Source organism: Lithobates pipiens, unplaced genomic scaffold (assembly GCF_037356315.1).
Source record: "Lithobates pipiens isolate NorthernLeopardFrog02 unplaced genomic scaffold, aLitPip1_a1.2 Scaffold_10, whole genome shotgun sequence".
Classification (NCBI taxonomy): domain Eukaryota; kingdom Metazoa; phylum Chordata; class Amphibia; order Anura; family Ranidae; genus Lithobates; species Lithobates pipiens.
The window spans coordinates 32,795,185-32,817,414 of NW_027507686.1; the positions used below are offsets into that span (position 1 = coordinate 32,795,185).

A 22,230-nucleotide genomic window follows, 5' to 3' on the forward strand; every position below is an offset into this window, starting at 1 on the left:
CCATCTACTATACCCCAACCCCTCTGTTCCCGTCCCCCTGCAGCCTTCCTTGAACTGTACCCTGACCCCTCTGTCACTTTACCCCCACAGCCGTCCATCTACTGTACCCCGACCCCTCCATCCCCTTCTCTCCACAACTGTCCATCTACTGTACCCCGACCCCCCCATCCCCTTCTCTCCACAACCATCCATCTACTGTACCCTGACTCCCAAGTCCCCTTCCCCCCACAGCCTTTCTTCTACTGTACCCCTCCTTTTCTGTCCCTCCACAACCTTCCATCTACTGTACCCCGACTCCACTGTCCTATTCCCTCATCTTCGGTTCATCTGCTGTACCCCAAACTCTACATTCCCTTCCGAACCTTCTATTTACTGTACCTTGACCCTTCTGTCCCTTTCCCTCCACAGTCGTCCGTCTACTGCATCTCAACCCTTCTGTTCCCTTCCATCCATCTACTGTACCCTGACCCTACTGACCCTACCACCTGACCCTACTGTCCTACTGTCCCCTTCTCTCCACAACTGATCGTCTACTGAGCCCTGACCCCTCCAGAGTAGTTTGCTAGAAGATGAAATAATGCAGAAACGACAGTAACTTTTTTCTACCAATCACCATTCATCTCTCATTCTGCTGCATATAGTTACTTTCTTTTACCGTACATCATTCTCCCTCGTTGTGTCACTTTATCACTTCTGCCTGTAATCCATTCTGCTGGCTGACACACAGGACAAGTCTGGGGACATGATGGATGTCTGGATATGTTTCCATAGGAGGTACACCGGGAATGGAGTCTCTTATATCACATTAAAGAGACACTGAACATTATTTGGAAATCTTTTTATATAAAGCCCAATTGAACTTTCATTTTAAATCAACTAAATCCATTTCAGGTGCATCAATACAAAAGATGTGCAAACAGCCTGTAGAAAAGTAGAAAAGTCTGTCCCCTGTCAGCATGCTGTGGACAAGGACTCTTTGTGGAAGCAGTGATCTCTCTGCAGAGGTCCAACACACCTCTTGGTGAGATGCAGCTGGAGTTCTCCAATCAGTGGAAGCTTTGCCGATTGGAGAGCGCTATGGCGGCTGGACCTCTGCAGAGAGACTGCTGCTTCCACGCAGAGAACAAGGACGCTGCTCCGCAGCATAGTGGCAGAGAATAGTCTTCTCTACTTGAAAGTGTTACGAAACATTTCCTCTGCAGCTGAGTTGATCACACATTTCTTCATAAAAGAGGAAGTGTGTCTAGTGATAAGTTTATACAGTTTAACCATCCAGTTTGTTGTTGGCTGATATGTATCATATTATTAAAGGGGACCTGTAATGTATAGTAGACAGAGGATTTTTCTGTTATAAGTTCCTGATCGTTACCAGACCCTTGTTCTTGTCAATCATTAGATCACGTTCTATGCAGAGTGTGGTGAATAATGACAGGTTCTCTTAGATTAGGAATTACCGGCACACTCAGGAAGCATCAGCGCCCTTCCCTTCCCTCCTGTGCGCCATATAATCAGCCTCAGCTTGTCCTGCCAATGTGTCAGCCGTCCTGTACAACTAGTTCTGAGAGCCAGTGTAACAGTGACATTGTGACCACGTACCGGGCGATTGGGGCGAGCCAGGGCGTGCGCACTGACAATTAGACCATCCACCATAATTATCACTATTATTATTATTATACATTTATATAGCTCTGACATATACCATAGTGCTGAACAGAGAACACTGAGCCAGTCACATCAGTCTCTGTACCAGAAGAGCTTACACTTCAATGCCCCCCCCCCCCCCCCCCAGTCAGACATTATTATTATACATTTTTATAGCTCTGACATATACCATAGTGATGTACAGAGAACACTGAGCCAATCACATCTGTCTCTGCACCAGAGGAGCTTACAATCTAAGGCCCCCCACAGTCACATGCTATTATTATTATACAATGATGTAGCTCTGACATATACCACAGTGCTGTACAGAGAACACTGAGCCAGTCGCATCAGTCTCCCTACCAGAAGAGCTTACACTCTAATGCCCCCCCCCAATCAGACATAATTATTACACATTTTTATAACTCTGACATATACCACAGTGCTGTACAGAGAACCCTGAGCCAGTCACATCCGTCTCTGCACCAGAGGAGCTTGCAATCTAATGTCCCCCACAGTCACATGCTATTATTATTATAACAATATGTAGCTCTGACATGTACCACAGTGCTGTACAGAGAACACTGAGCCAGTCACATCAGTCTCTGCACCAGAAGAGCTTACACTCTAATGCCCCCCATAGTCACACGCTATTATTATTATACATTTATATAGCTCTGACATATACTGCAGTGCTGTACAGAGAACACTAAGCCAGTCACATCAGTCTCTGCACCAGAGGAGCTTACACTCTAATGCCCCCCACAGTCACATGCTATTATTATTATACAATTATGTAGCTCTGACATATACCACAGTGCTGTACAGAGAACACTGAGCCAGTCAAATCCGTCTTTGCACCAGAAGAGCTTACACTCTAATGTCCCTTCACGCACTGTGTGACCATGGAGGTGAAAGCCGCCAGGTAATGTAATAAGGTGGAGCTGTGATGATTAATGATGCTTTTCGCGTTGGTCCTGTCCACACCGATCGCTCCACTCTCCTGTCCACCGATGTGACGCGCCATCTTATTATCTGTCATTATGTCGCCATTCCTGATCCCGTTCTTTTACTTTATTTTTATTTTTTTCTGCGATTTGACCGATTTGAGGTTTTATTTGCACTGACGCTCAGTGTGGGGGGGGGGGGGGACAAGGAGCGGGTTCAGGGTTTTCCATGTCAGCGTGTTTGATGGATTAGAGAACAAGGCAAACAGGACATGGAGAGGGAGACAGCGGCATCTTTCATCGAGAGAGCAGAAGCAGGATGCCACACACCCTCTGCCGCTGCGCTACATTGCCCGCGTGTCAGGAGGACACAATGCACAGGGTTTACTCTTAGTGATGGGATTTAAATTCACTTCAACAATCTCAATTCACAAATGGTCATACTATCATATTTCAGAAAAGCTCCACCTTTTGTTCTGGTTCACACCAGTTCAGCTTTGAAATCGCACCACGTCAGCACCATTTCAAATCCGTGGATTTGGATCTCCAATTTCATTGTGGCTTGCGACTTTATTTATCAGAAGTCAGTGCAAGTCGCAATGAATTTGCAGAAAAAAGGGCAGGAACCCTTTTCAGAGTCGCAATGATTTGAACGGATCCATTGCCGAAAATAGGGTGCAGCTTGTCATGCAATTTTTTCACTGTCAAATCGGATTACAAATCGCATAGGCGGGAACGAAGGCTTTTTTATTAAAAAGTTGTCCTTGAACCCAAGTCAGTGACTTTGTCTAGGCTCAGATGATGTCATCAGTCTGAGGATTTCCTTAATCTCCCCTCCCCCAGTGTTCAGGCTGTGACATTGTAACTTTGTAGCAAGTCACAAGGTGAGCGGCTGCAGTAGCTATAAAGGTTTAACGCTGCAGTCTGATCACTGAGAAAGTGTAACATTGTAAAAAAAAAAAAAATCACAATGTGGTCTGATCACCGAAGTATGGAAACATTGTGATCTGTGTCAGACATTTGTGAACACAGCCCAGAACTGCACAGGCACCAGGATGTACATGATCGTGTCATCTCTGAGCTCGCATCTCAATCCAGAAAGTGAATGGTGATCCTGGATGATGCCTGAACAAGGATGGTGCCATCCTTCTGAAAATCAGATAAAGGCGTTGTCAGGGGGGAGTACTGTGATCTCTGTGAGTGGGAATAAATACCTGGGTTACACTGACATATAGGAAGTTATTTACGAAAGGTAAATCCACTTTGCACTGCAAGTGCACTTGGAAGTGCAGTCGTTCTAAATCTAAGGGGTAGATCTGAAATGAGGGGAAGCTCTGCTGATTTTATCATCCAATCATGTGCAAGCTAAAATGATGATTTTTTATCTTCCTTGCATGTCCCCCTCGGATCTACAGCGACTGCACTTCCAAGTGCACTTGAAGTGCAAAGTGGCTTTTCCTTTAGTAAATACCCCACATAGTTAGTCAGATTAAAAAGACACAAGTCCATCCAGTTCCACCAAAAAAAACTACAATCCCAAATACACAATGCTATACACACAGTTGATCCAGAGGAAGGCGAAAAACCCCAGCAAAGCATGGTTCAATTTGCTACAGCAGACAAAATAATTACTTTCCGATCCCCGAGAGGCAATCAGATATTCCCTGGATCAACTTTACTGATAAATGTTAGTATCCAGGTATATTATATACATTTAGGAAAGAATCTAGGCCTTTCTTAACCACTTCAGCCCCAGAAGATTTGGCTGCTAAATGACCGGACCATTTTTCACAGTCACAGTGCGCAGCGCAGCTCATGCATACCCAGTGTGTACCCCCACAGTGACAATCTTGGCGCCACGGAGAGGAGGGGGATCGGGGCTTCATTCGCCCGCATCCCTGGACCGTGGGACAGGTGAATGTCCGATTGATAAAAGTCAGCAGCTACACTTTTTGTAGCTGCTGACTTTTATATGGGTGGAACTCCACTTTAATACAAAAAAGGACTTTGCTCGCTTTGAAAACCTCAGCTTGGCATTGCATGCTATTATTGAGCTTATGATCTACCAAAACCCAGAGATCCTTCTCCACTACGGACCCCCCCCCCCCCCCCCCCCAGTTGTACTCCCCCTAGTATGAATGATGCATGCATATTCTTAGCCCCCAAGTGCATAACTTTACATTTCTCAACATTAAACCTCATTTGCCACTTAGTTGCCCAATTAGACCGTGCATTGAGGTTGGCTTGTAAATTGGAGACATCTTGTAAGGACGTTATTCTACTGCATAGCTTGGTGTCATCTGCAAAGACAGAAATGGTATAATTAATCCCAGACTCTATACCATTTATATAGATATTACAAAGTAAGGGACACATTATACAGCATGTTGCATTTACCATGAAAATATATCTGATGACAGGTCTATTTTAAAATATGTAAACCACAGGGTGTATTTATATAAAATGTGCTACGTAAATTCCTCAGCATGAGAATAATCCCCATAATGTGTTTTAGATGTGTATGTCCTATGATCATCAGTTCCATCTAGTGGTTATAATGTGGTATTTTCCTGAAATATCACAATCAGAAAAATAATGTATTGTGGCCACTAGATGGAGCTGGCTATCATAGGAATACACATATTAGTGACATTACGGGGATTATCCTCATGCTGAGGCATTCACACAGTGAATTTCTTTCTAACTAGACCCCTTGGTTTGACCAATGGTGGGGATTTTCTCTTCTCACAGGTGCTCTGTGTAAAGGATGATGGACGCAGATGGCGATGGCGGATGGCTCCTCCTCTCTTGGGTCTCTTCCTGTCTCATGGTGGTCGGAGGCATCGTCCCGTACATACCCCAGTATCAGGAAATTAAAAGGACCTCCAATGCAGAGGGCTTCTCAACCTGGGTCTGTCTGGTTCTGCTGGTGGCCAATATTCTCCGCATATTCTTCTGGTAGGTGGACAGCATTCCACTCAAAACTGAAAGATCAGGCTATGAAGTCAGAAATTAGCTCCACGCTGGGCAGAAATTGAGGGCCGGTGCCATACAGGGCTCTACAATCTGATGGTATTGTACCGAATAGGTTCAGCTAAGGAAGACCACATTTAAGGTGGACATAGACTGGATCTCCTTGAGATATGGCTTGCTGCAGCATGAGACTCCCTCTTATTAGCTTTCTTATATTGAGATAAGACATACAAACATCCACACAAAACTAAATAATGATCTGAAGGGGGGGGGGGGGGGGGGCAATAACCACATGGGAAGTAAAAAGAAATCTTCAGAACCTGACAGAAGCTCTGACCTCCCCTGTGAGTAAAGAAGCTTTGGCCGGAGTTCCACTTTAATCCCCACTCCACTTGTCCTCCTGGATGTCTTATCTCACAGCTGGAAGTTTCCCAACCTTCGGCCGCTCTGCACGGTCACCTTTCTTCCAATTAGGAAGTCATCGTCCCCTCCAGGGATGTTTTATTTCTAATTAATGCTCCGGCCACACATGGTAATTATTAATAGTGCAGTTGTGGGGAGCGAAGGTGATTTTTAATGATGTGATTGTTGCCGAGAAAAAGTCATTGGATCCAATTCCTGTAATTGTCATTTTTTTTCTTTGAGCGCCTCAGATCACTTCAGCGGCATGAAATGTGCGTGGAATTAATGGGAGCGTCTCTGCTTCTCCTTACAATCCCGCTAATGGGACTTCCAGAATCAGAACCAGTGTTAGAGAGGAGCAAACTAGGCAAATACCAGGGGCCCCAACCTTCTCCAGTGCACCATTTGAATACTCTGTGCCCCAAATCCTCTTCAGGCCGCGTACACACGGGCAGACTGTTCGCCCAACTTAGTTCGTCAGACAATCCGACAAACAGTCCGCTCAAAATTTGCATGAATGGACTTGACCACACACGATGAGCAGACAGTCCACTGAAAGCGTGCGCGATGACGTGAACGGCACGTACGACGGGACGAGAAATTCGACGTCCAATACACTGCAATGCAACCTTCGCCGTGTAAATCCTTTCTGAGCATGCGCGAAACTTAGTCTGTCGAACGAGCCTACACACGAGCGGACTGTCCGCTGAAACCAAGTTTGGGCGGACAGTCTTACGGAAATTCCGAAAAACTTTGTTCGTCAGACTGTCCGCTGAAACAGTCCGCTGAAGCCCACACACGAGCGGACTGTCCGCTGAAACACTGTTCAGCGGACAAAGTTGGGCGAACAGTCCGCCCGTGTGTACACGGCCTCAGACTCCCATCTAGATACCCAAGGCTCCAAACCCTCCCAAGTCTCCTAGTTGGATACCCTGAGCCCCAACCATCGCTAATGCTCCAGTTGGAGACCTATAGTCAGGCTCTCCATGCTCCAAATTGGATATACTGGGCCCCAATCCCTCTCTGGGCCTCCAGTTGAATACCCAGGGCAGTAATCTGCTCAAGTTTCCCAGCCGGATACTCAGGGTGCCAACTGTCACCAGGCTCCCAGTTGGATACCTAAAGCCCCAACTTTCTACAGGCTCCCATTTGGATACCTTGGGTCAAAAACCCTCCCTGGGTCCCCAGTTAGATACTTGGAGCCCAAGCCCTCTTCAGGCTCCCATTTGGAAACCTTGGGCCTCAAACCCTCTTTGAGGTCACAGTTAGATGCCTAGAGTCCCAATCCTCTCCAGGCTCCCATTTGCATACCTTGGGCCACAAATCCTCCCTGGGCCCCCAGTTAGATATCTAGAGCCCCAACCCTCTCTAGGCTCCCATCTGAATACCTTGGGTCACAAACCCCCCCTGGGTCCCCAGTTAGATACTTGGAGCCCCAGCCCTCTCCAGGCTCCCATTTGCATACCTTGGGCCACAAATCCTCCCTGGGCCCCCAGTTAGATACCTAGAGCCCCAGCTCTCTCCAGGCTCCCATTTGGATACTTTGGGCTGCAAACCCTCTGTGTGTCAATAGTTAGATACATAGAGCCACAACCCTCTCCAAGCTCCCATTTGGATACCTTGGGCTGCAAACTCTCTCTGGGTCCACAGTTAGATAACTAGCGACCCAGCCCTCTCCATTTGAATATCCTGGACCCCAAACCCTCTCCAGGCCCCCAGTCAGTTGCCCAGGTCTTCAACCCTCTCCAGTCCCACAGTTGGATACCCAACCAACTCCATACCATACCAACACCCATCTACCGGGCCACAGTTGGATACCCTAGGCCCCAACCCTCCTTTACTAAAATCCCATGTAAGCTTTTTAGTAAGCTTAATTTTTAGTCTTTCTAAATCTGCAGCTCTAAAAAAAAATCCCGGTGATCCTGACATGACAGTCCTTGTTCAGGCACTTCCTGCTATAGGGTGACACACCTCTGTCTCCCAATTGTGCTTCTGCATTGTCCCCCCCCTTACATGGGCTTCTGATGGAGAATACAAGTGTCTGTTTCAACAAACATTACACAGACATGTCTACTGTTGTCACCATCAGGAAACCCATCCTGAGAAATGCCATGCAGCCATCACTGGTGTACATTTAGATAGGAAGTGGCAGTAAAGGGTCTGCAGGAGATCAGCAACCTTGAGATGTAACAAAGGATGAAAAAGGGCTGAAAACAGGATTTTAAAAAGTAGCAATTCCATATATGATACAAAGAACAAACAAACGCAGTGTGTTCGCTTGCACCGGATCTGGTGCAGTGAGTTTTCGAAAAGTGGTGCATAGTGCAATTTCATCCCATTCAAATAAATGGGCTGAAAATTGCACTGCACTGAGTAGCACAGGGATGTGGACTGCTTTCCTGTGCGATTCAGGTATTAACCGGCCCTAAAATATTACGCCGTCCCTGGCTATCTCAGAGTCTCTTGCTGCCTGTTGACCGCCACGTTTACTCTTCGCAGGTTTGGGAAGTACTTTGAGTTCCCGCTACTACTGCAGAGTGTTCTCATGATCGGCGCCATGTTGGCCATTCTGAACCTGTGCTGCTCTACTCAGTCTGCAAACCGCGTTTCCACCAAACAACGCTCCTTTACAGGTGAGAGCCACTGACACCATAGATGAACATAACAGGACGGAGGAGATCAGGCCGATGGGGCCACCGACATACAAAAACTATCTATACTGCCAGTTACATCAGTCTCTGCACCAAAAGAGCTTACACTCTAATGTCCTCCCACAGCCACACACTATTATTATTATACATTTATATAGCTCTGACATATACTACAGTGCTGGATATAGAAGACTGAGCCAGTCACATCAGTCTCTGCACCAGAGGAGCTTACACTCTAATGTCCCCACTACAGTCGCACACTATTATTATTATAAATTGACATAGTTCTGTCATATACACCATAGTGCTGCACAGAGAACACTGAGCCACTCCCCCCACATTCATGTGTAGTGAAGTGTTTCTGTATTCCAGTCATATAAGGGGAAGCTCAGTCTTTCTGTTACAGTTGGATATTTGAGTCACTTTATACTTTAGTAAATTGGCCCCATGTGATGGGGAGAAAATACAGACTCCATGCAGATAAAGGGAAAGGATATAACTTGAATTACAGTATAAGTCCCAGCTTGCTCTGGTTACCTGAACACAGATTTTATCTGACATCAGATGATTTGTCCCGGATTCATTTGTCCTTCCAGATATCAATGATGCGCTCAGCATTGACCGTTAATGGCCTCATTATATAAATCAGATGATCTGTGGTAATAATGTTGGGGGGAGATTTTACTGGCGCACCACCTGGTACCAGAGATGGAAAAATCTGTGATAAATCAGAACCAGAGGACTGTAAATGCTTTTACTGCTCCCTACTAATCCATCCGGGGATTGAGAGAGTCCATTCTTATCAACAACCCCATATCCCATGTTATCCATCTGTCTGTCCAACCCACCCTCGTGTTAGTCATCTGTCTATATATCCATCCATCCCATCCCATGTTTCCACCTGTCTGTCCTTCCATCCTATCCCATGTTATCCATCTGTCTGTCTGTCCATCCCATCCCATGTTATCCATCTGTCTGTCTGTCCATCCCATCCCATGTTATCCATCTGTTTGTCTGTCCATCCCATTCCACTTTATCCATCCATCAAACTATCTATCCATTCCATTTTATTCTGATTCATCTGTCCATCCATCCCATATTTCCATCTGTCTGTCCATCCATTCTGTCCCATGCTCCCATGCTAACCATGTGCCTATCCATCCCAAATCATGTTATCCATCTGTCTACCCATCTATATCATCCAATATTATACATGTGTCTGTACATTTATCTTATCCCACATTACCCATCTGTCCATCCTGAATTGCCTTACCTGTTTGTCCATCTGTCCATCCCATGTTAACCACAATGTGTCTGTACATGCATTCCATCCTTAACCATGTGTCTGTCCATCTATCTCATCCCACGTTACCCATGTGTCCTTCCATCTAACCCACCCTATGCTATTCATCTGTCTAAACATCCATTCCATCCTATGTTATACATCTGTCTGTCTGTCCATGCCATCCTGTATTGTCCTTCTGCCCATCAAGCCCATCCTGCATTATCCTTCTGTATGTCTGTCCATCCTGCCCTCATTATCCATCTGTCCATATCCCCCCGTATTATCCATTTGTCTGTCCATCCATGCCATCCTGTCTTACTCATCTGTCTATCCTGTCCTGCATTATCCATCTGAATGTCTGTCCATCTGCCCTGTATTATCCATCTGTCCATCCTGTTCCATGTTATCCTTCTGTTTGTCCATCCCATGTTATCTACTGTAACACTGTGTTACTGTGAATGCAGATTTGTATTTAACCACAAGATGGCAGTGTTTAGCATTACTGTTCATCACAGCCTCAATACAGGTGTCCAGAGACTGCTGGGAGTTGTATGCTGTATGCAGAACTTTCTTCAACTAAACTACATAGTCCATGAGCAATCACTAGGGGGCAGGAGCATATAGAAGCAAAAGCCCAGGAACATGGGAGTGAGTTGGAAAGAGACTTTGCTGGTGAGAGGAGGTGTGTATACAAGAGCTGTGTCTAGTCAAGTGGGCATGGAGCGGGTTAGGCAGAGAAGCCACAGAGTACGCTGTCTAAGCCGAGCATCGGGTAGAAGTAGCCGACTTGTGGAGACCTGTTCACTACAGAAGGGTGAGAACCACCAGCAGCACAGCTGCATCCTCAAGATAAAGGAGAGGCCTCTCATTGCTGGAAGCTTATTGCTTTGCTGATTATTACCTTAGGATTACCTAAGGCCAAAATAAGGGCCCCAGCTAAGCCGGCAGAAGAATCAACCTTTCAAATTAATTGTGCTCAGGGACTATCTTTCTTAAAAGTCCTGGTGTGTAGGAGATTTGACTGAGGGCCTACAAGTGACCTACCAGTTGGAGGGTTATTTTTTATATCCTCAGTCCTGCAGGACAGGTAGCCACAATTTAAAGGGTATGTGACTGTATTGTATTGTTCTTGTGCTGATTCACCTTGCTTACTGTTAACCCTTTCTTCACTGTTCGATTGCTTACCATTTTCTGTATTGCTAAAAATACAACCTGATCACTTATTTTATAACGATGCCTGCATATTTTTCGTGTGTTGCTGCCACAAGACTCCCCAGCTAAGGTAATTTGGTGGTGTCAACAGTAGTGGGGCTCTGTTCAGGGTCAAGTGAAAAACAGAGATCCCAAATATACCAGCAGCTCCTTCAGGGGTAGCACTAAATGTGGGGGCTCATCCGGGATCTCCTTTGCTGTATCAGTTAGACACAAAGACAACGAGCCAAAGACAATCGCCATGGATGCTGTTGCTGCAGCCCAGTGGTGAAAATGGCCACTGAGAGCTAATTGTGGTGGTAGAGATCCCCATGGAACTCTGCTTTAAGGCAGTGAAGAACAGTAATTCTAAACACTGCCATCCTGTGGTTAAGTATAAATTTGCATTCACAGTAACAATGCAGTGTTACATACCACCCCCACTTAGTGTTTTTAGTCCCAAAAAAAATGTAATAGTTCAAACCAACAGTGTTTGAGAACAAGAAAAATATGAACAGGGATAACAGTTCAACAATATTAACCAGGAGGGACAATTATAGGTAAGTTCTCATTACAAAACAAACTTAGTAACAGGGTTTCTCACCATGGATTAGGATGGGTCAGTTGTTTGTGGGAAGAGGCGACATCGCAGAATTTGCCTCGCTGGTGGTGTCAGTGAGAGGGGTCACATTCTCTCATGTGCAGTCAGCTGCACTGAATACAGGGGCATCAAGAGTTTGTTGGCTGGAGGGGATCACTTCCTCAGTACTTTCACCTAGATTGTCATAAGCCAGTATTTTGAGCAGTTTTATAGCCTGCTTTCCTCACTGAGTGTGAGCTGGTTTCGTCTTCAGCCTCTGAGGCCCTCTCCTCCTGCTCTAAGCTGCCATCTAAGGCCTCAGGAGTTATAGGCTCAGTGAAGTTCTCTACTTCCTCTAAGTTCGGGATGTTAGGCTCAGGTTCGGAAGGTTCAGGGTCAATAGGCTCTGGGCCCAAATTAGGACACTTATCTGTCCTGGAATGCAGCGATGTCAGCACCCCAGCCAATGTTTCCATCGGCTCTCGGGTGTTGCCGGAGCCATTCGTGGTCAGGGAAACTGGCAGTGAAGCTGAAAGGCCGAAAGGGAAAGGAGGAGGGGGGCAGAACTTCCGAGTGATCTGGCCATGGTGAAATCTCACAGAAGTGGGGATGGGTACATGTTTTTGCCAAATGTGACAGGGGGGGGGGGGGGCAGATAAGTGTAGCTTCCACTTTTGGATGGAACTCCACTTTAATGCAGGTGTCCAGAGACTGCTGGGAGTTGTATGCTTCAAGTAGAACTTTTTTCATAGTTAAGCTGCAACTAAACTACACATTCCGTGAGACATGACCGGGAGCATGAGCATATAAAAACAAGAGCCCTGGAACACGGGAGGGAGTTGGAGAGAGATGATTCTGGTCAAAGGAGGTGTGTGTACAAGAGCTGTGGTGTTAAGTCATGTGGCCCTGGACTGGAAGCCCTTGTACACACGGTCGGAGATTTCGACAACCAAATCCATCGGATTTTGTCCGTCGGATTTTGTCCGTCGGATTTTGTTCGTCAGATCTTGTCCGAAACTGTTGCGTACACACGGTTGGACTAAGTTGTCGAAAAATCCAATCATTCAGAACGTGATGACGTAATTTCGTTACGATGGGACTACATTCAGGCGAGTAGCCAATAGCTTTGATGTAGGAATTTGATCTGAGCATGCGTGGCACTTGGTCCGATCAAAATTCTCTACACATGATCGGAGTATGTCTGATCGAACCAGTTGGTCGGGAAATATTTCCAACAAGTTGGAAAATTGGGTCCGACGGATATTCCGACGGAATCAGTCCGATGCATACCACACACAGTTGGATTATCCGACAACATGGTCCGATAGGACACATTCCGACGGATTCTCCGACCATGTGTACAAGGGCGAACAGGTTTGGCCAAGGAGCCGCCAAGTACACTGTTTAAGCCGAGCATTGGGTAGAAGTAGAAAACTTGTGGAGACCTGTTCCCAGCAAAAGGTGGAGAGCAGCTGCCAGCACAGCCGCATTCTCAAGAGAAAAGAGAGCCCCTCATCGCCAGAAGCTCATCGCTTTGCTGATCATCACCTAAGGACTGGGTGAAAGAGTCTCTAACCCACTTATCGACATTTCCAATTACAAACACTTGCTGCTATTTAGGTTCTTCGAGTTAAAGACACTCTTCAGCACAGACCAATAGAAGTGACAGCGCCTTTATTGCTACAAACTGTCATTTTTCAAATGCTATCAAGATCACTGCCTGAAGGCTACTGAACTAGGTTATTCCATCTGCTCCCTGCAGGGAGGAATTTTGCTGCTTAAAGAGGAGGTCCAGCCCCCCCCCCCCCCCCCCCCCCCACCAAAAAAAGTTAAAGTCAGCAGTTACAAATACTGTACTATACTACAAAGACCAAAAAACAAAAAAAAAAAACACCTTAATGTTCCCTCGGACGTCAATACATTGTGCAGAGATGGCTATATTTGTTCCCAAAATTTCTGAGAAACAAAATATTTTCTTCAGTTTTTCAGATTGTATAATCAGCTTGTGACGTGTGTGATCAGATCTCATTGAGAGCCGTGGAGTTCAGAGTTCAGTGTTTCAAGAAGCTCATCCACAGTGTTGGATTTACCCCAATATGCACGTCCCTCTGGAGCCCCCTGGTGGTGGTGGCAGTTATTTTTTACTTTGTTTGTTGCTGATACCGGATGAAAAAAATTAAACAATGATAAAAATAAGATGAAATCTAAAACAATCTCTTTTAGATTTTATTCCTCCTCTGAACTATGCGATCTGGTCAGAGAGGAAGACAATATCTCTATCACATGGCATGTTATCTCTGCGAGTTATAGAAACAGGAAGTGGTAGTTTCTATTTTGTAATTCTGTATATAACTTGTTTGTAATAATAAATGCTAAAGAGACCAAATAGCTAAATATTCAATTGTAATTCATATATGGGAACAAATTTGCCTTTCAGAATTCCTTTAATTTTGTTCAACTAGTTTTGTGATACTGACCACTGCCACTCAGCGTAGCCCATAGCTCCCAACTGTCACTGATTTGGAGGGACTGTCACTGATTTGGAGCAATGTCCCTCTGTCCCTCATTCCTCCTCATTTGTCTCATTTTGGTCTGATCTATAATAGTTGTATATAAAATGCACTTTTTATCTTTCAAAAAAGTGTTTCCCAGAGCTAAACCTTTCATCCAAATTCTAAATTGCTGCATTTGTAAATGTCAAAACCTAGTATAAAGGAATAGTAATGGTAAAAAAAGAACTTGGGAGTTTAACATATTTTTTTTATATATGTCTCCTTTAAGGGGGCGTGGCAGAGGGCGTTTCCTTTGCCTACATATATTTGCTAATAGGTGTCCCTCATTCCCATCTCAAAAAGTTGGGAGGCATTATAGCCAGAGGGGTGACACTGTTATTCAAGGCTGTGGCTTTTATACTGTTCATTGATCACCAGCTTGCTCATCCAATTGAGAATCAGCATCATCTATATACTGCTGAGGGGGTTCCATGCCTAAACACCCAGGGTCTGCAACATGTTATGCCACATACAGTACACACGACCAGACTTTCCGGCAGACTAGTTCCGACGGAATCAGTCCGTGGGACAATCCGATCGTGTGTGGGCAAATCCGATCGTTTTCCACATAAAAAATCTGACGGACCTAGAAATAGAACATGTTTCAAATCTGTCCCACGGACTCAATTCCGATCGGGAAAACCGATCGTCTGTATGCTGGTCCAACAGGCCAAATACGACGCAAGGGAAGCTATTGGCTACTGGCTATTGAACTTCCTTTTTTTGTCCCGTCTTAAGTCATCACGTTCAAAACGAACGGACTTTCAAACGGACTTAGTACGTTTGTGTGTGGCCAAGCCCGTTAGTTTGGAAGGTCCGCCGGAACTCCACTGAAAGTCCGTTGGGAAGACCGTCGAAAATAGTCTGCCGGAAAGTCGGGTTGTGTGTGTGGCATTAGGGTAGCGGCAGTGTGGAATTCCAGAAATCCTACCTGACTGCCAGTGCTGACATGCCCACTCTCCACCTGATTTATAGTGTGCAGGGTCTGGGATGAAGAAAATAAAGACAAGGATCAAGTTATACTAGCAGCCATGGAAATTTTTTTCATTTAAAATGTAACTCAAGACAAAACTTCCCGCATGTCTCTGTGCGCTCCGTATTGTAACGCACTCTCTTGTCACGGCAGCTCTTACTTTGAGAATAGAATAGAGATCATTATGGAAGTACAGTGAGCTCAGTTGCCCTGGAATTCTTTTATCAGTAAGAATGAAAATATCCGCCATCTAGGAAGGTTTTCTCCCCTCGCACGGTGCTCCATTTATTACACTTTATGCCACATACACACGGTCGGAAATTCCGACAGAAAAAGTCAGATCGGATTATGTTGTCGGAAAATCCGATTGTGTGTGGGCTCTATGGGACTTTTTCTGTCGGAATTTCTAACGGAAAAAGTTTGAGAGCTGGATCTAAAATTTTCTGACAACAAAATCCGATGTCACCTCGTTCCAAACGATTGGATTTTCCGACAACTTTGTGCAACCGTGTGTATGCAAGACAAGTTTCGGCCAAAATCCGTCTGAAAAAATCAGATGGATTTTGTGGTCGGAATGTCCGACTGTGTGTATGGGGCATTAGGCGCAATACACTGACTGACTTCTCGCCGTTTGCCAATTCACTGATTAGATTGACGAAGGAGATCAGAATACATATAAACATGATCAAGGCATACACACCCAATGTAGATGGTGTTTCATTCAGACCCAGGGCCCCAGTGGTGCAAGGCAGTAATACTAACGACTAAACATACCAAGCCTCCTTCTTTTTTTTTTTTTTTTACTTTCAGGGTGACAGGTGCTCCGCAGAGGCGGAGCTAATGTTTGGGGCATTTCATTGGTCACTGATATTTGGATCTTGTGATGTCACACTGACAGTGTTTGTGATTCATTGCAGATTTCCAGCAGAAGGACTTCTGGAATTGGAGCCGGTTTGAGGATTATGTTCAATTCTGCCTGGCGTTGGTGGTGTGTGGAGCTCTCCTTACCTACGTCCTCATCGATGTCCCCGTCTTTGTGGAGGGAGTTGGCCTGCTGGCTCTGATGACGGAGGCAATGCTCGGACTCCCCCAGTTCTTGCAGAATAGGAGGAACCGATCCACCCGGGGGATGAGGTAACATTGCACAACATCCCTCCAGTTTATGTGACTGATATTGTCAGCCAGGGGGTTATGGGAAAGGAATAATATCCCCCATTATGCCCCCTCATTGGGGACAAAGGATACCCCCCCCCCCCCGGAAGCTGGTAGGATACTCCCTATTGGGGACAAGAAGGATATCACTCACTGGGGGCAGGAAGGATACCACCCTAGTGGCACAGGAAGGATATTTCCCAGTGGGGGAAGAAAGGATTCCTCCCCTTGGAGACAAGAAGTATATCCCCCCCCCATTTGAAACAGGAAGGTTACCACCCTAGAGGCACAAGAAGGATGCTACCCTAGTGGCACAGAAAGGATATTCCTCAGTGGGGGCAGGAACGATACTCCCTTGTGGGGAAGGAAGGATAACCTATCGTGGGATTGAAAGGATATTCTCCAGTGGGGGCAGGAAGGATACCCCCTAGTGGTGAAGGAAGGACAACCCATAGTGGGACTGAAAGAATATTCCCCAGTGGGGGGTAGAAAGCATACTCCCTAGTGGGAAAGGAAGAATAACCTATAGTGGGACAAAAAAGATATCCCCCTAGTGGAGCAGGAAGGATATACCCCTAGTGGGGCAGGAGGACTATCTTCCTGGTGCAGGAAAGAAGGATGTCCTTTCAGTGAGGCATGAAAAATATCCCCACAGAGGGGGCAGAAAGGATATCTCCCTAATGAACCAGGAAGGATATTCCCCTACCCTATTGGGACAGGAAGGATTTCCACCAAGAGGGACAGGAAGTATATTTTCCAAGTGGGGCAGGAAGGATTTCCAAAAAGTGAAGAAAAAAGGGGCGATTCCTCCACCGGGGCAGGAAGGACATCCCCCTACTCTATTGGGACAGGAAGGATTTCCACCAAGAGGGAAAGGAAGTATATTTTCCAAGTGGGGGCAAGTGGGATATCCCACAGTGGAGCAGGAAGGATATCCCTCTAATGAACCAGGAAGGATATCCCCTAATGAACCAGGAAGGATATCCCCCTACCCTATTGAGACAGGAAGGATTTCCACCAAGAGGGACAGGGAGTATATTTTCCAAGTGGGGGCAAGAGGGATATCCCACAGTGGGGCAGGAAGGATTTCCAAAAAGTGAAGTAAAATGGGGAATTCCTCCACCAGGACAGGAAGGATATCCCCCTAATGAATCAGGAAGGATATCCCCCTACCCTATTGGGACAGGAAGGATTTCCACCAAGAGTGACAGGAAGTATATTTTCAAAGAGGGGGCAAGAAGGATATTCCACAGTGGGGCAGGAAGGATTTCCAAAAAGTGAAGAAAGAGAGGGAATTCCTCCCCCGGGGCAGGAAGGCTATCCCCCTAGTGGAGCATGAAGGATTTCCAAAAAGTGAGGAAAGAAGGATATCACTTCAGTTGGGTAAGAAGGATATTCCGCCAGTGGGGTAGGAAGGATATCCCCCTTGTGGGCAGGAAGGCTATCCTCCTGGGGGCAATAAGGATATCCCACCAGTGAGACATAAAGGTTTCCCCCTAGTGGGGGTAAGAAGGACATCTCCTTAGTGGGGAAGCAAGAATATTTCTCCAGAGAGCGTAGGAAGGATATCCCCTCAGAGAGAATAGTAGATACCCCCTATGGGGGCATGCATAATACACCCCCTTTCCCTGGCATTCAGCTCAGTTTAGGCAGCTCCAGAAAACTGAGATTTCAGCTCCCCTGTGACAGACTGGTGTCCCACGGGGAAGAATGTTCCACTCCATCTTTACTCTGTCCCCATCTGTATTTCCCCGGGGAAAGGCGCAGAGCCCCGTCCTGGCATATTGGGTATTTTGTCTGGTGATGCGGTGTCCTCACACCAGAGACAAGCGGTGGAGTTTCCCCCCAGACACAATTAGGAAAAACTGCAGACAGGAATAATCAGTATAACCCCCCCAGAGCCGATTCCTAGCCGCCGGAGACTATCCATTGTGTCCAAGGAAAACATTCTCCAGATGCAGAGAACACAAATGACATAATTTGTTACCTCCCGCTCCGGGCGGATCTCCGCCACCAACCGGTAATAAATGGGGTCTGCAGAACAGAACTAAGAATATACAATTACTCTGGGGTGGGGAGCTGGGGCCGCCGTGCATTCAAATTAAAGCAGGCCTCCAGGCAGAACAGGAAGTTTGTAATCATTAAAAAAAATCCTTAATAAAAAACTGCTGGTATAACTGCCTGAAATATGTCTCTTATATTAGTTTCCCACAGTAGAAATGAGCAGTGAGCCCTCAGATTTTTGTTAGTGTGACATGTTTCAGGCACTGGGGGCATTGTCTGGCAAACTTATGGAAGCAGAAATCCAGCTGTGTCATGATGTTTGTTCACAGACTAGTGAGCAGGCTGGGGGTGGGGAGGTGACACAGGAAGCTGCTCTATTGAATGATGGTGTCACCCTCTCAGTTCTGCATTATGTCTGCAGAAGCACAAGGTTGTGCTTATTATTCTGATTATGCAGAATGTACCTCAGCTGTGTGTTTAGCTGTCCAGCTGGAGTTCCCCTTTAGTGTTGCGAGCTGCGTCCCGCCGGGGATACTTTGAGATCCGTCAGCACTGAAAACTGCACAATGTCATTACCAAGCTGGGAGCAGAAATCATTATTTTCCGTCTGCTGAGAAAGTCATTAATGATTTCTGGAGGGGAAACCCGCTGAATAAACACCGGCCCATTACAATCACTTTGATTTAACTCCGCCCGTCAACGAGGAGGAACGCGGAAGGCAGCCAGCGCGGCGGTTATGTTTAATACATGACGGAGGGCGATGAGAGGTGATGAGGGGAATCGGGGGAAAATCCTTGTTTTAAAGCGACAGATGCCTCTATGTTCCCGAAGATTGGGATGGTTTTCCGTCAATTTTTGTCATTTCCTCCGTAAATCCCCCCAATCCCAGAGCGTTTTTTTTTAAAGTAATGTCTCATTTGCGCACATTTTAGCTTTTCAAATTTGTATCCCACTCCAACATATAATGCCCCGTACACACGGTCGGACTTTCCGACGGAAAATGTGCGTTCGGATCGTGTTGTCGGAAAATCCAATCGTGTGTGGGCTCCATCTGACCTTTTCCATCGGAATTTCCGACACACACAAAGTTTGAGAGCAGGATCTAAAATTTTCCAACAACAAAATCCGATCGTTTCAATTCCGTTCGTGTGTAGGCAATTCTGACGGACAAAGTGCCACGCACGCTCAGAATAATTTACGAGACGAAAGCTATTGGCTACTGGCCTCTTTATAGTCGCATCGTACATGGTTTACGTCACTGCGTTCCGAACGATCGGGTTTTCTGACAACTTTGTGCGCGCGTGTGTATGCAAGACAAGTTTGGGCCAAAATCTGTCAGAAAAAATCCGACGGATTTTGTTGTCGGAATGTCCGACCGTGTGTACAGGGCATTCTACGTTGTTTTTTCAGGACAGCTAGAGATTTAATTTGTTAGTAGATTTGGATACATTTATTTACCGTCTGCCCTTATATTGTATAGCACTGCGCAGACTATTGGCACAATATAAATCCTGTATAATAATAATAATAATAATAATTTCCTCAGTTCCTCGGCTTTAGTTGGTAATAACTTGTAAAAAATGTAAAAAAAAAAAAAATATGCATTTTCCTGTAATTCTACCCAACGCAACAATTGCATAGTTTGTGACCTTCACATATTTACCACAAAATATAATCCACAATATCTGCCGATTAACCACTTGAGCTCTGGAAAGTTTTACCTCTTCATGACCAGGCCATTTTTTGCAACACTGTGGCCAAACCAAATTTTTTGCATTTTTTATTTCCCTCACAAATAGAGCTTTCTATTGGTGAATTTTTTTTTTTTTTGTTATAGACCAAAAAAAAGATAGAAAATGTTGAAAAAAACAATATTTTTTGCTTTCTGATGCAAAAGATATTCAATAAAAAAAGAAATAAACATTCTTCATAAATTTTGGCCAAAATGTATCCTGCTATTGTATATATATATTGTATATAGTGTATATTGATTGGTTTGGGTGAAAGTTATAGCACCTACATACTACGGTATATATACAAATATACAGGATTTTATTTTATACTACTAATGGCGGTGATCAGCAGCTTATAATGGGACTGCGATACTGCTTTGGGCAATTTGACACTAACTGACGCTGAGGGGGAACTAAACTGCCACTGACATCACCAGTGACACTAAGAACCTTTTAACACTAAGGCGCTTTTTAGGTGTTTTTTAGCGCTAAAAATAGCACCTGAAAAGCACCTCTCATGCGTCTCCTGTGTGAAACCCCCGAGTGCCTTCACACTGGGGTGGGCGGTGCACTTGTGGGACAGGAAAAAGTCTTTGGGGCGGTGTGTTAGTGCTGTATACAGTGCTCCCACAGTGACCCTGCCTATTGAAATGAATGGGCAGTACTTCCGAAAGTGCCTGAATAGCGATTCCGAAGCACTGCAACCCTTTCTTCAGCAGCTAAAGGGGGTTAAAAACTCCCCGGTAGCGGCTGAAAGGCACCACTAAAACGATGGTAAAGGGCTGCTAAAATGAGCGGCAATTTGCCATCAATGCAGCCGCGGCTGCATGTGAAAGCAGCCTAATACAGTGATCAGTGCTAAATGTATACACTGTCACTGTACAAATGACACTGGCTGGGAAGGTGTTAACATCTAGGGCAATCAAAGGATTAAATGTGTGCCTAACTATGTGTAACATGTGCTTCTTTTACTAAATGATCTCTTAGTTTCTCATCCCTGCTTTGCAGGGATGAGAAACAGAGGGATCTTTCCCACTGTACAGAGCTCTGTGTTGGTTACTATTGAATCATTGGTTGGGACTTGCTGACAGGCTCCTGCTGTGTACCATTACGGGTGCTGGGCAGGGGGCACATCCTAAACCCGTAAGCAGGCACCAATGTATGGGTACGCCTCTTTGTCTGTGCGGGCCACCCATCCGCAGTACATTGTGGGTGCACAGTCCGCAAGTGGTTAAAGGCTAAGTTCAACTTTTGTAAAAAAAAAAAAACAATAAATGCACATTACACAATTTGCATGTAAAAAAATGTGCATTGCACCCACGATTATCAGTTTATGGGTGCAATGTCATGCTCCTGCAGACACACAATACAGCTGTCTGCCCGTACCTCTCATACAGGCAGACAGTAAGGCCCCATTCACATCTCATGATTTTGTAACAATCACAGTACAATGCGCTGCATGCATTTGGGTGCCATTGCCCTTCAATTGCACTTCAAACGCATTGCAAATCTGCCACGATTGTCATAGGACAGGATCGTGTGGCAATCATGGCAAACCACACCTTCACAAATCGCGTGAAGCTTGTTACCCGAAAAGTATCATGAGAAACAATTTGAGCAACAAATGTGCAAGTGAATGGGCTGCCCTATGCAAAACACAGAATCATATGAAAATCCTAATGTCAAAATCGCATAGTGGGAACGCTCATTGTCGCTACAGGATAATGTGAACGGGACCACCTTACTGAAGTGCAGGAAGTGTCAATGAACTATGAGAGCGCTTACCAGCACCCTCGCAGTTCATTGAGAACTACAAGCCATCTGCCCTGGTGGCACTGGCGGGCAGGAATGCATGTTCACTCGTTCACAGAACTCTGAGAATGAATGATGTGGTTGTGTGGGCGGAGTCACAAACAGCCGTGTAGTTTTTAAATTGTAACAGTGGGTATGGGGAGAAGATCCCCGTCAGCTGTACTGTTAGAGCCTGGCAACACTAAGCCACTGAATTTTAATTAGCGGCAGCGTTGTCAGCCTGCCGTGTGCGCATTGGCTGCATATTTACCCAATTTAAACAGAAGTATCTGTAAACAGTTTTTGATGATAATAAATAGAAAATAAATAAAATAAACACTTTTATCCTGTGGCT

At 45.5% G+C, this 22,230-nt stretch overlaps 1 protein-coding gene across 2 annotated transcripts in view; it reads left to right on the plus strand.

Annotated features, from left to right (window-relative positions):
- Positions 1-22,230, plus strand: part of LOC143929319 (solute carrier family 66 member 2-like) — a 52,960-nt gene that overhangs the window by 23,915 nt on the left and 6,815 nt on the right. For both annotated transcript variants that reach the window (XM_077453411.1, XM_077453410.1), the window contains exons 2-4: positions 5,340-5,546; positions 8,463-8,596; positions 16,113-16,329. In XM_077453411.1, coding sequence (XP_077309537.1) covers positions 5,356-5,546; positions 8,463-8,596; positions 16,113-16,329 — 542 coding nt within the window. In that variant the 5' untranslated portion in view covers positions 5,340-5,355. The remainder of the gene's footprint in view (positions 1-5,339; positions 5,547-8,462; positions 8,597-16,112; positions 16,330-22,230) is intronic.